General features: G+C 43.7%; 1 protein-coding gene across 1 annotated transcript in view; it reads right to left on the bottom strand.

Moving 5' to 3' along the window:
• Positions 1–4,016: 4,016 nt before the first annotated feature.
• Positions 4,017–14,609, bottom strand: part of ARFGEF2 (ADP ribosylation factor guanine nucleotide exchange factor 2) — an 81,941-nt gene continuing 71,348 nt past the window's right edge. Inside the window, exons 35-39 of the mRNA XM_052650395.1 lie at positions 12,548–12,678; positions 9,455–9,623; positions 8,148–8,286; positions 5,565–5,682; positions 4,017–5,025 (exon numbers count right to left, since the gene is read on the bottom strand). Of these exons, the coding sequence (XP_052506355.1) occupies positions 4,849–5,025; positions 5,565–5,682; positions 8,148–8,286; positions 9,455–9,623; positions 12,548–12,678 (734 nt within the window). The 3' untranslated portion in view covers positions 4,017–4,848. The remainder of the gene's footprint in view (positions 5,026–5,564; positions 5,683–8,147; positions 8,287–9,454; positions 9,624–12,547; positions 12,679–14,609) is intronic.

Raw genomic sequence — 14,609 nt, 5'->3', positions numbered from 1 at the left:
GCCAAGTGTTGGGGGCAGAACTGAAAGCCACTGGTTGGCAGCAGGTTGAAAACCAGTGCTCTAGATAAAACTCAGGCAGTATCTGCTCTGAAGAGATAAAAGACTCTTCAGAAACCTTTTCCAAAAGAAAAGAAAGTGAAAAGTGAAAGTGAAGTTGCTCAGTCATGTCCGACTCTTTGCGACACCATGGACTGTAGCCTACGAGGTTCCTCCATCCATGGAATTTTCCAGGCAAGAGTACTGGAGTGGGGTGCCATTTCCTTCTCCAGGGGATCTTCCCAACCCAGGGATTGAACCCGGGTCTCCCTTATTGCAAGCAGACGCTTTGTCCATCTGAGCCACCAGGGAAGCTCTTCCAAAAGAAAGGGCCGTTCTTTTGTTCTTCCCTGGAAGCATCTGAAATGTGGTACCAGAGAAAGATGTTTTATACCAATGAATTAGTAAAGACGACCATGTGTTAGTCAATTTCAGCAGTGGAATATTTTAATTACAGTCATGATTTACAATGTGAGATATTTCAGAATGGATTCTGCAGGGGAATTCCTTGGCAATCCAGGGGTTAGGACTCTGTGCTTTCACTGCTGAGGGGGTGGGGGTGGGGGTGGGGGGTTTTGCCATGAGGCGAACCCAGAAAAGAAAAATAGATTCTGCATTTGGAAGCAGGAAAGGCAAGCTTCCTAGGTTGGCTCCCTGTGTGAACCTTAGGATGGCCTCCCACTCATGCCCAGTTGGCTTCCCTGGGAGTCCTCCTCTGCAATCTTGCCCTCAATGCCAGCAAGAGGAGATTTCTGTCTCCTCTTGGAAACTAAGCCACTGGTCAAACTAATTAAGGAGATGAAATAATCTTCTCATGACCTCATAACTGGATATTTTCTTTCATGAGGAGGGGGATGAAAGGGGAATTTTACTTAAAAAAATTAAAACCCACAATTAATATTCTCCCATTAATAATTAATTAGTTAAATATAAAGGCCACATTTTACCACCAACTGATAAAGTACAAACATATATCTGCCACAAGAACAAACCCAAAACTTGATGTGCTGTGCTGCGCTTAGCCATTCAGTCATGTCCGACTCTCTGCGACCCACCAGGCTCCTCTGTCCACAGGGAATTCTCCAGGCAGGAATACTGGAGTGGGGTTGCCATGCCCTCCTCCAGGAGGATCTTCTCAACTTAGGGATCCAACCCAGGTCTCCCGCATTGCAGGCAGATTCTTTACCAGTTGAGCTACCAGGGAAGCCCCACACATGATCAAGTCTGATATGCATAATGGCTTAATATACATTAATTACTACATTAAAAGCAGTTTTACTTTTTAAAACTTTATTGTTTTACCACTTGATTAAAGCATGGGATATTTATTTTAACAGTATTATACATAATATTTTTACATAGAAAACTTTACATAGCATTTCGTATTATATAATTCTGCTTATTCTTTCAAAAATGTGTACATCCATTGGGCAAGGAATGCTTTTCATTAAATTACCAATATTAAATGCACTTAATCATCGTGTATAGATTAAACAAAAGTAGCTATTAACTAATTTTTAGGCATTTTTAAGGAGGTAAAACATACATTTGCACATAAAGAAATATTTGATGCAAATATGCAAGATAAAATTTTTTAAAAATCAGAATACTGAGAAAAACTACACTTTTGATGAGTGTCTTTTTTTGAGAGCACAGACTTTCACGTAGAGTCATTCTTTTAAATACTCAGCTTTGGTTTCTTTGTTTCCCAAATTACAAAGCTGCGGATCGCAAACTCCAGGACTTCGCATGAGTTAAACTATGCCTACTTTTAACACAAGTATTAGAACAGAATTCAGAAAATGCAGTTGAGAACCCAGTTTCTATTTAAACCAATATCCATTCGCATCATAACAACAAACATCTGAATGTGATGGTCATACTAGCAATTATCAGCAGGTTCCTGTAATAACTACTCAGTGTATAGCCATAATCACAAAAGAATGATGAGAAATTTTAGTTTTTTTAGGTTTTTTTTTTTTTTTTGCATTTTGTACAAAAGTCACCTCTCAGAGGAAATGTTGTTTCCAGATATTATTAAACAATTCCCATTACGTATGTTCTTTGGTTGTACATGAGGAGTGACAGGAAAAAGGTGTATTTGACTAAAGATGCATTATTAGAAATAAAATTTCCCATCCACTGTTTGTTGTTAAGATGCCAAAGCTGGTGATCTCCCTAAAGGACAATGAAGAAAAACAGAATTGCTCAAAGCAGCAGTATTGTAACAAACAGAAGCTTCTCTAGAGACCCAGCACAAATAATCAACACTTAAAGCAACTGAGAAAGAAAGAAGGCCTTGGAAACTCGCTGCTCTCCTCTGTACCCTTGTGAGTGAGCGGCCGCTGGCCCAGGGCTGCGGGGTCACCCCCTTCCTGGCTGTCTGCGGGGTGGCATGCACCACGTTCGCCGTGAGCTGGGATAGATTTATTCACAAAAGAGAATTTAGGCTGAATGGCTTATTACTGGAGGTAAGGGATTTTCATCTGTATGTCACGGTCCACTGACAAGAAAAATAATCACCCTAAATGGTTTGACATCCAGTTTTTAAAAGGTCCATGCTGGTACAATTCAAATGCCTCACTCAGAAAATCGAATCTCTTAAAAAATGCAGCTGAAAAGAAATTCAAACCTGAATGTTTCGGCAAGAACAAAATGCACTTATACATTTCCTACGTTGTGAGCAGAGGGAGAAATGAAAGAGGAGGCAGGAATACATGGGCAGAGTCTTGCCATCCCATCCAGTGAAGAAAATGTCCCATGAGACCCTCAGAAGGGAAGCGAAGATCTCCACGCAGGGACACGGCTGGACAGAAAATGTATGAGTGGACCTGCGTGCGCCCCACTTACACCCTCAGTGAGGGTGTCGATGGGGACGGCCGACTTGCCGAGGCTGTGACGAACCACAGAGCCAGCAAGGGAGTCCCGCGTGGCTTCCATGCTGCAGGGTGAGGATGTGACGGAGCTTAGGACCAGGACGTCATCTGTGCTAACGTTTCCCACTCACAGTGAAAAACACTCTCCCCCTGCCCCTTCCTGTTAAGTGTCAGAGCCCCTCTTCTCTCATGGACGTAAACAACGTAAAAACCTAAACATCTCTTTTTTTCTTTGGTAGAGAAATTAAAACACTTTTGGGGGGGGTGGGGAGTAAGTACTGCTGGCCAAAACCAAACATTTCTCAAGGCTGGTAGAACACACACACACAAAAATGTGAGAAATCGGTCTCTTAGTAAACAAAAGCACCAGAAATCTTTCTCTATAAAGAAAAACTATCTGATTTTTTTTTTTTTAGATTAGGTTCCCAACTGACTAACTTCTAAGGCACCAGAGTTGACCTCAACACAACCCAGTTTATAGGACTACAGGGCGTAGGTAGCCGTCTGCGTGTTTTAATACCTCTGTAACGGTTCTAATGCTGAGGGCTGCTCTTGGCGAGCAGAAAGTGAGGGCAGAGATGAAGCCTGTGTTCTTTCTCACCGACCTGAGTCAAGTCAGCTTCCGGACCGACTGCTTGCAGGCCTTGGGCCGTACGCGCAGACTGCCTACTCCACAAGCTGCACCACAACTCAGTTCTGTGGCAGCGAAGAGTGCTGCACCATCACTAACATCGTAAGGACGCCAGAACCTAACCCCTCCAGAGAACTCAGCTCCTTGGCTCCAATTAACGGAAGCACTGAACATCGGCCACCTCTTGCCAAGGTCACGGTCAGCTGCGCTGGCCTCACAATGGCACGTGTCTGCTTGGGTTCAACCCGCAACACGTGGCTGTGGAGGCTCACAGGAGCCCCCTCCTCACGCAGAGTGCCCAGCACCCTCCCCCATCTCTCTCTCTTTCGAGGGCTGGCCGATGCTGGGGACTGTGCCAAGCAGAGATACTAACTGTTGGTATACTCACTATTCCGAGGTAAAAATAAAAGGTTTACTCAAATATAAATTAACTCTCTTAAATTACTACTTCATTTTTGTTACTACTCCATATATTAGATGGACAATGTATTCTGGAAATTTTAATACCCCCTCTACAAATACTTCAAGGAAGACTAGCCATCTTCATTCAATTGTTTCCTTTTTCCTGTAGGCTTTTCCTCCCCCCGTTACTAAAACAGGGAGAGCCAGAAGCACTACGTTTGCTTTTTAAACCTTGCAAGCTCTTAATTCTAACTTTATTACTAAGCTCTGCTTTCAGTCAAATCCTCAGTAATATCTTTTTTTTAAAAAATGCTTTAAAAATCACCCAGACATTAACAAAACAGGGGGGAAAAAGAACAAAGAACAGTTTTTTCCCTGTACCTTTCCCCAGGCTAACATAACTACAGTTGACTCACAACTGACAAAAACACTCAAACTTCTCTAGCACACTCAAACAAAAAAAACCCAGCGTATTTTAAGTGGCACTTAGCCGTTACAAGAAATTTTATTAATGTACTCTCTAGTAATCACGAACCTATACAGCTATGTTCAGTATTTTCAAGGAGAGTGACTTCCTCTGACGGGAGTGAATAGCCAGTTATGGGACTCTGTATGACAGTGACGGCGAGTGCAATGACAGGTGACACGCAGTTCGATGGGTAATGAGGAAAGACTGACGGAAATGAGACAGACTCCCCACCTACTGTGTCAACTGGGTACGCAGCAGTTTAAAGAAACACCGCAATGCCCGAGTCCCGGGACTCTGATGGAACCATCCTTACCCAGGCCTCTCTAGCTTCAGGATGTCAACTTTCTGTGGTCTGACCCTTCTCGAGATGTGCGAGGCAGGGGCATCATGGGGACAGTTCCGCAGAGATACAGTGGTGCCCGCAGGGGCCAGGGCTACCAGACTGGTGACAGGCTCCCTGGGACTTGTGATGGCTCTTCTGGAATCCATATCTTATACACAACGCCTATCCTCAAGAAGAACTTCCGCAGAACGGCTCGGAGCTCAGGAATCAGGTCAAACTGCATAATTTCACACAGGTAGGGGTAGTACATGGAAGCATGTGCTTTAAACTTGAGGTGGGAGAGAAGGAGAGAGAGAAAATTAGACGTGGAACTATTTTTATGGCCCTGGTTTTCTGAAAGTATTCATCTCACCCTGGAACTTCTTGCAAATAATATTGGCACTTTTCTCCTCTCTGTTGGAAAATAGGTGCAAAAAATTGCCATTTAAAACTTCTTTTAGTTATATTTAATGCCAAAAACAAACTGGGGACAGCCTTACTACCAAAGTCAGTCTTCATTTCAGTAAATCAAGATTCCAGTTCTAATCCAGGCTTTCACAACCTCAACCCTCTCTTCCAACAAAGCCACAGTGAAAATCAGGTAGTTGTTTAACAGCAACCTGCCTTTCTCCACTGGGGTTCTTTGAGAGAAAAAGCCCAGTAACCTCAGACACCCGTTGTTCATAATGAATCAGCTTCTCGCCAATGCTCTGAGAATGGTGCTGGTTATGTAACCATCCTTGGGAGAATGGGGAAAGTACTTACTTCAAAGTCTCAGTATAAAGCCAACCCAAACCCAATTCTGGTGAAGACAGTACTTGTTTATACCTTTTCGTCATTTATTTTGAGCGTTTTTGTTAGAAGTAACAATAGGAGGCTTGTCCAGGCTTCCCGATGGCTTTCAGAATTCACTGTGATGAAGTAGGCCAGGGCCTCGGAGCACACACTAGAAGAAGCAGTGGAAGGGTGCATGTCAGACAGAAGAGGAAGGTCACACATTTCACTGGAGTAGAGAACTCTTTCATTTTTTTTTTTAGATTTTTTATTCTGTATTGGAGTATAAGTGATTAATAATACTGTGGTATTAACAGTTTCAGGTGGACAGCAAAGGGACTCAGCCATACATATATGTGTATCCATTCTCCCCCAAAATCCCCTCCCATCCAGGCTGCTGCATAACACTGAGCAGAGGTCCCTGTGCTCTCCAGCAGGTCCTTGCTGGTTATCCATTTTAAACACAGCAGAGTGTCCATGTCAATCCCCAACTCCCTAATGATCCCTCTGCCCCATCCTCCCCATCAGCAACCACAAAGAGAACTCTCTGCTCTTGCAGTGAGTTTCTAACGAGCACCTGCTCTGGCCGTGCCATCCTGAGCAAATCCCTGAGCTTCAGTTTGCTCAGCTATAATATGGGAATAAACAACTGTGCCAAACTCAAGGGGCTGCTGCGGGATGAAACTGAACAAGGACATTCAACGTAAGGCCAGTGCAGGCTGGGCCGGTGGCGGGGGCTCGGCCAGGCAGAGTTTGCGACACGCCCAGCACGAGAGCCTGTTACCCACAATTAACCACGGACCCCCACTCTCTTCTCACACAACACACCACAGCTAGTTTTTAAAACAGGCTGGGTTAGAAACTTAACACTTATGTATGTCCTCCAGAGAAACTGTATGAGACTATGTAGGTAGTTCTCTTTTGGACTTGATGTTAAGTTGAAAGGAGCTGCTGCTGTCCCCTTTAATTAATGAATTCATTTTTCAGTTTATGACTTGTCATATATTCTTTGTAAGATGACTGAAAAGGGAAAAAAAAATCACTGAAGAGAAAAAAATTCCCACAACCCCATCACTCTAAGGAACATGTGTGCGTGCTATGTCACTTCAGTCACGTCCAGCTCTCTGCGACCCCACTGACTGCAGCCGGCCAGGCTCCTCTGTCTGTGGGATTCTCCAGGCAGGAACGCTGGAGTGGGTGGCCATGCCCTCCTCCAGGCGATCTTCCCAACCAGGGATGGAACCTGTGTCTCCTGAATTACGGTGGATTCTTTACTGCTGAGTCACCGGGAAGCCCACTCTAAGGGACACATGACATTATTCTGGCATATTTACTTCCAGCTATTTTTGGTGACTTTTAAAAAGCAATGCTGAAATATTACAAGTATATATGGTTTTACTTCCTGCTTTTTTGTGGTGAAACTTGTGTTTTGAGCATGTTTCCCCATCAAGGAAAATTTTATTTTTTTAAATTATTTTAATTTTTTGGCCATACTGTGTGGCATACAGGATCTTAGTTCCCTGACCAGGGAGCAAATCTGCGCCCTTTGCATTGGAAGCTTGGGGTTATCTGTGCTGGACTGCCATTGAAGTCCCAGAAAATCACTATTATTTTTTTTCCAGAAAATTATTTTTTAAACACTTCATTTACAAAATTTCATTTATTTATTTTCTGGCTGTGCCATGTGGCTTGTGAGATCTCGGCTCCCTGACCAAGGATTGAACCCAGGCCATGGTAGTGAAAGCCTGCAATCCTAACCACTAGGCAACCAGGGACTTCCACCAAACTTCATTTTTAAAGGCTGCCTAATATTGTATCATAGGATATACCGTAATGTATATCCTATGATATACTCTGATACACAGCTGAGCTCTTTTAAATTTTTTCTCTTTATATCTGCAATGAACGTTCTGTGTGAGAATCGTGATTCCCTAACAGTGGAATTACTGAGTCAAAGAGAGATGGAATTCTTTAAGGCTCTTGAGATACATGTATACATATATATACACAGATATATGTAAAATGCCCCGTGACTTCTAGGAAGACCCGTGGTGCAAGAAGAGCATGTGTCTTGTCACATGGTTGTCAGCACTCCACGTTAATGTCTTCAAATCTTAAAGGAGTGAAAAGAGGCACAGACACGGCGTCTTGCTCACAGTTGCCCAAGAAACTGGGTGGCAAAGATCGACTTCTCTGCAGAGGGCTCTCCCCATGGCACCCACTCCCTGCCCACTGCTGAATTTCTGCACAGAGTGAGTGCATCCTGGGGCCCACGTGATTCTTGCATGCTTCTCTTGGGAAGCAGGAATGGTGGGATGTTAGAGCTGACAGTGCTCTAGAGGGGACCTAGCCAGGACTGGGGCCTGATGACTCTGAGCTCAGGGCACTTTCCCCTGCTGAGGTTTCTGTGCTTTAAGAAATGATACATGGAAGAAGCGAGGCCCTGTCCTCTTTAGGGCATTAAGAAAACTGGAATAGAAGAGTCACCCAACAGAAAGAAAAAACAAAAAGGACAACAGTTTCTCGGGCAGTCAACATAGAGGTATTTTTCTCCTACTCTTTTCAAATCACAGTACTGTTGTAAAGCATCTGGTGTATTACAGATAAGAAATCTAATCAGAAATAATTTCTTCTTACCTTAAAAGTCGCTGCTGAATTTCTTCCCAGGAATCCCTGCGGTTCTCATCGACATACATTCGAAACAAGATCCTCAAACAACAGGCCAGGCTGCTGGTTTCTTGCTTTAGAAGATTGGGTTTAGACTTGCCCTTAAAACCTAGGGATCAGATAGTCACGTAAGTTGTGCACACTCCTAGGGTAGTGCTGAGAAATCATGGGGGAACCTAACGTAGTTACTTTAGGAAATATCTAACCATCTCACATTAAAAAAGAATGAAATTATTATATATTTGGCTGCACAGGATCCTAGCTGCAGCATGTGGAATCTAGTTCCCTGACCAGGGATGGAACCCAGGCCCCCTGCACTGGGCGCATGGAGTCTTAGCCACTGGACCACCAGGGAAGTCTTGATCTCACAGTTTTGACACGGCTCAATTGTGATACTGGACAAAGGCAGCCCTGACGTTGCACCCTCCGTATAGGACATACTTTGCTCTTCGACACACCCTGAACTGTTCTCCATTCAGACTCTGCTCGCTGGGGGCTGAAGCCATTCATTTCATCTTCTCAAGTGTTATGGCTCTTTAAAGTTCTAGCATGTTTCTTGAGGTGCTAGTTGTTTTTTTTTTCCCCCACAAAGCATATATAAGAACACATTTTCTTAAACAAAGCAATACCAATCAGCCACTGGGATGTGTAAACCACTCTAATAAGCAAAATCTTATTATTGGCAAAAACCTAAAACACCTAGAAAGTTTAAACCTAAAGAGAAAAATGACATTTTAAAATTATGGGCTAAAACAGGCATCTGGGGAAAAAAATGGTAATAATACAAGAATTATATATAAAGTATCACTTTCATACAAAGTTCACAAAATGAGACTCCTACTGTCTTCACTCCTATACAAACATACGTGTGTGTCTACACACACACATCACTCATGTCCAGGACTGTGTATTTACATATGGAGGTGGGAGAGAAAAACCCCTAAAAGCCCCAGAAAATGTACCAGTGTGTCTGTTTCTCCTAGACTTCCACAGTTTTTATACCATCATATTTAACTTTACAATTTTAATCTAATGTAAAATTTCTTGACTTGCTAGATTAAACTAATTTGTTATTCCATCAAATACTGAGAATCTCCTGTGTGCCAGGCCATATTCCTGGTTCTGGGATGAAATTTCCCTTCTTTCTCCCTCAAGCATGAAAACACCTGTTAAGTTATTCCAGCTGTGTGTACCATACCAGGGACTTTCCAAAGGCTTTAATGGTTTACGACGGTGACCAGGGCAGCCAGCTGCCCCATCTGTGTAGCCTGCCTTACCTGCTCGCCACAAGACAGTCCGCTGCTCGTAATTGGAGTTGAAGGCCTTTGAGAATGAATGGGACTCCTGCAAGCAGTCCAGGAGCTTGAAGAGGTGCTGTGAAGACATGTACTTGTACATGCCCTGGTCCTCCGTCTCGATGTGGATGTCTGTGTCCAGTGTGTCTTGCTGGAGAGGGGAGGATAACAGAGCTGAGTAAAGAAGATAGACTGGCTCTGGACACGCTGGTATCAGAGCTCTCCAGGGTCCTCCTCTCTATGAGGCACACTGCTTTCCTCAGCAGCTTCGACGCTCTTCCATTCAGACTCTGGCCCCTGGCTGGCAAGAGGACATGCTGCGCTCCTGCACGACGGCAGGCTCTGCGGCCAAAGTTTCAGCCGTGTCAGTACTGCCTTCACTGCATCAACAGGAGGGTGTGTTTCTCCAGCTATTACAGATTTCATTACACGACTGCACTGTCCGCTTATTTTATAAAGAAAGTGGAAAACGAGAAAATCAATCTGTAGTACCTGTGACAGAAGCTGTGAGGCTCAAAGCATAGTGAAAGAAATTCTCAGCCAAAGCCCACGTGGCATCTCATCTCAAGCCTCATCACATGATCAATGAACTTCAGTAGGTTTGACAATTGTGTTTTTAAACATGAAGGGAAAAACCATAAAAATAGGTATGAAATGCTAGAAGTTTTTATTCAACATGTTGCCTGAAACGTGGGACATAATTAGGGATTTTGTATTTGCTTAGCCCTCAAGGAAAATGGACCACATCCCTCCCTACAAGCCAGAGGTTACAAAAGGGCAGAGTTCGCAATACTCCTGAAATAGGTCTATAAATTCAGTGTAATCTCCATCAAAATTCCAGCTGACATCTTTGCAGTAACTGACAAGCTGATCCTAAAATTCATAGGTAAATGTAAGTGACACAGAACAGCCAAAACAGTCTTGGGGAAAAAAAAAAGCAGCACAAAGCTGGAAGACTCATACTTCCCTATTTAAAAAAAACTTATTAAAAAAAAAAACTACACTAATCAAGACAGTGTGATTCTAGCATAAAGACAGACATATGGAAAATAACTGAGAATCCAGGAATAAATCCTCAAACTTATGACCAAGAGATTTCTAGCATGGATGTCAGAATAATTCAACGGGGAAAAAACAGTCTTTATATCGAATGGTACTGGGATAACTGAGTATTTACATGTAAAAGAATGAAGGTAGACTCCCTATCTCCCATCATATACAAAAATAAACTAAAAAAAAAGGATCAAAGACCTAAATATAAGAGCTAAAACATTCTTAAAAGAAAATGTAGGCCTAAATCTCTGTGACCTTGAATTAGGGCAATGCTTTCAGAAATAACTTTAAAAGTAACTGGAGAAAAAACAGTAACATGACTTTTATCAAAATTAAAAACTTTTGTTCTTCAAAGGACACCATCAAGAAATTGAAAAGATAATGCGCGAAATGGCACAGATCATATATCCGTGTGCTAAGAGGCTAGTATCTAGGAAATACAAAAGCTCTTTCAGTGATAAAAAGATGAATAATCCAACGAAAAGGATTTGAATAGGTGTTTCTCCAAATATGAGAACAAATCCACAATGAGCTACTACCTCACACACATGAGGATGCCTAAAATAATTTAAATAAAACCAGCAACACAGTGATAACCACTGGCGAGGAGGTGAAGACACCGGAACCTTCACACACTGTTGGTGGGAATGGAAAATAGTCTGGCTGTTTTGGAAAACAGTCTGGCAATTCCTCAAAAAGGCAAACACAAAGCTACCATATGACCCAGCAATTCTACTCCTAGGTTTATACTCCACAGATTTAAAAACGTATGTGCACATTAAAATCTGTACAAAAATGTTCACAGCAGGATTATCTGTAACAGCCAGACGGTGGACACAACCCAAATGTCCATCAACTGATGAACAGATACACAAAACGAGGCCTGGGCACAAAAGGGGCTATTATTCAGCCCAGGTGAGAAGAGTGGAGTGGGGTACATGCCCTGGCATGGCAAGCCTGGAAAGCAGTGAGCAGAAGGAGCCAGACACAAAAGCTCACAAGTTATACAACTAACATAGTATGTAATATCTGGGTTAGACAGACCCGGAGACAGAAGATAGATCACCAGTTGCCAAGGGCTGGGGCAAGAAGGGAATGGGGAGTGATATTGATGGTCAGGGTGTTCTCTTTTGCAGTGATTAAAATGTTCTAGAATTCGTGGGGAAGTTTGCATAGCTTTGTGAATATACTAAAACCACTGAACTATACACTTAAATACAAACAAGAGATTTCCATTGTTCAGGGGGGTGGCCTGCTGCACAGCTTCTGAGATCTCGGTTCCCTGACCAGGGATGGAGCTGCACCTGCAGGGTGAAAGCGCCAAGTCCTAACCACTGGACCGCCAGGAACATCCCCTGAAATCTTGATTTCCGACTCTGCTTGAAAAACTGGAAGACTGTCACAGCTACCAGCCTGGTGGCAACCAGCCCTGCAGCAGGGAGGTGGCAGGGCTCAGCGGCCTCCCACTGTGCCCGCCGGCTCGCTGCCACTGCTCACAGCATCGCCCAGGCCACGAGGCACTCAAGTCTGCAACCTGTGGTGGAAGGTTACTGTCCCACTTTTGGACACTGAGTTCTGTTTCCAAGCATACTGTATATATAAAAGGTTGCATATACAAAACAAAAAGGTATTCTTTCTGAAGGAAAAACTGGGACCTTTAGCCACATAACTTTTCCTTCTCAGTTAGTTATGGGTTAACTGTGGATCAATGATAAGGAGCAGTCCCTATGATTAATAACACATTTTTTTTGAAGCACCAAGGCAAGGAGTGGAATCTCAGCAGTGGAATGCTGGTAAACTGGCTCTCTGGGAAAGGCCGATTTTTAGTGCTTGGTGATTTCTGTGGGGTAAACACTCCCATTACGGCCAATAATAAGTGACCAGTACCCTTGTCGCTGAACACAGGGCTGGGGGCAGTGAGCATGAGGGGCTCTCGCGGCCAACCCAAGTGGCTCCAGCAAATCACCGCACCCGGGCAACCTCCCCACCGGCAAGGATGCTCTTCTCCAGGCCCGCCCTCACCTGGGCGGCAACCATGTGCTCTGCGTCCTCCTTCTTGCTCGTCGCAGGGTAGAACACGATGTTGTCAATGGTCTGGATCAATTCCAACTGGACCACACACTTGATGAGGAGGCTGGCAAACAGTTTCTGATCTATATTAGATGATAAAGATTAACCCTAATAATGATTCAGCCAGTACTGAGTTCACTGAGCTCTTCCTGTGTGCCAGCACAGATCTTGATGCTACGGCATAACAATTAATAAGCTGGACAAAAATCCCTGGCCCCCCGTGGCAGAGAAGGACAGTAAACAAGCTATTTAAGCATAAGATATAGGATGTCACACAACGAGGACACAAGGTGGGGGTTGGGAGGTGGAAGGGGGGCTGTCAAGGTGGGGCTACGAGCTGGCCAGAAAAGGTTCTCTTTGAAAATGTGCTTTCTGAGCAAACACCTGAAGAGGTGAAGGGTGTCAGTGACGCGGGTCCCTGTTCTCCAGCACATTTCTCTGCTGCCCAAAGGGTCGCTTCTACAGACTGGCTCTGGGCTGTGCTCTGTCCACAAGAGGCTACAGGTTCCTGGTGGTAGCTGGCCCTGCCAAAGGGCTAAATCTCAGGCGCGAGGGTCGGGGGAAGGGGCGCAGCTCATATAAACTCTTGGCTCCTGGATCGCTAGATGGAGCAGTCACTGCCCACATTTTCCGCTTCCATATCCTTCAGAAGCTCTTCTGCCTGTTTCAGTGGCTAAAATAATTCTCTGTGGAGCATTTTCCCTGCTTAGGTTATTGATGTGGTTTCTGCCTACGGACTAGACTCCAACTAATGTCTCATTTTCTTAATCCCTGGGTTCTGGGACAGTCCATGGCTGATTTGACTCCAGTCCAAGCAGAGCATCCTTTCCAACTTACTGTTAAAGAACCAGAATGCTGAAAGTATTAGATAAACGTTAACAGGGAGTTGGGTCATCTTCAAGCTTTTGAAAATAGCTATGAAATTATACATATAAAAATTCTCCACACAGAATGAGTTTTAAGTGGAAATTGCAACAGATGTACACTTAACTTATACTTGTTCAATGACACCACCACCCTGGACCCAAAATAAAAAGACAGTAAACAATTCAAGTGTGTAAAGGGTTGTGCCTGCTGCTCTATGCACTGAGCTCATCCCTGAAAAGGAGGTGGTGGAGACAGAAAACTGGGAGAAACAAAGTTCTGTTCCCTAGAGAAATGGCAGGGTCTCAAGTCCCAGGCATCTCTCAGAATCTAAGTATCTTGCTGCACCCAGTGGTTCCACTGAAAGAAACGTCCACTGGTTCCTTTATCTGGGGCTGATGAGGACTCAGCTCATCCTTTGTCTGGACCTTGGAGATACCCTGGCCATGCCACAGACATGGAGGAGCGGCCTGCAGTCTCCAAGGTGGCGCCTCTTGAATGAATTCTGAGGGTGGTTATTTTCTAGCCTTCAGAAGATCATGGTGACCACACAGGGCTTTGTCTAATGCGCTGCCTCAGAAGTTCATGCCAATGTGGACACCTACAGACTGGTGTGTTGAGAAGAAGGTGAAACCACTATGAAGAAAAATATCAACCACAACTTTAAAAAAGACCAGACTAACACCAGAAATGGTTCAATTTCTCAGTCAAAAGTGTCTGAATCTTGACTCTACCACGTATTAGCAAGTCATGTCATCTGAGACCTAATTCATTCAAATGTAAAATGGTACCCCCTCAAACGGCAAGGATAAGAATCATGGCAAGGATAAGGACTATACACACATGGGACACACAGTGCCTGGCTCACAGCAACTGGAAAACCTATTTTTTAAAATGATAGACAGGAAAACACGCCATAAGCAACATTAACGGATAAATCAGTAAAAGTAATTTGACATTTATATTCAGCAAAGGGATCTCTAACACACAGAGCCCCCTCAAATCAATAAAAAGATCAACAATCAGTACCAAATGAGCCAGTATTACGAACAGATAGCTCACAGAAAACAGAAATGGTTCTTAAACACAGGAAAAACTGCTCAGTTTCACTCATAATTAAAAAACTGCATATTAAGACTACTCAAAAGAT

Source organism: Budorcas taxicolor, chromosome 13 (assembly GCF_023091745.1).
Source record: "Budorcas taxicolor isolate Tak-1 chromosome 13, Takin1.1, whole genome shotgun sequence".
Taxonomy (NCBI): domain Eukaryota; kingdom Metazoa; phylum Chordata; class Mammalia; order Artiodactyla; family Bovidae; genus Budorcas; species Budorcas taxicolor.
Note: the sequence above shows the minus strand (reverse complement) of the source record. Positions and strands in the feature narration are given on the sequence as shown.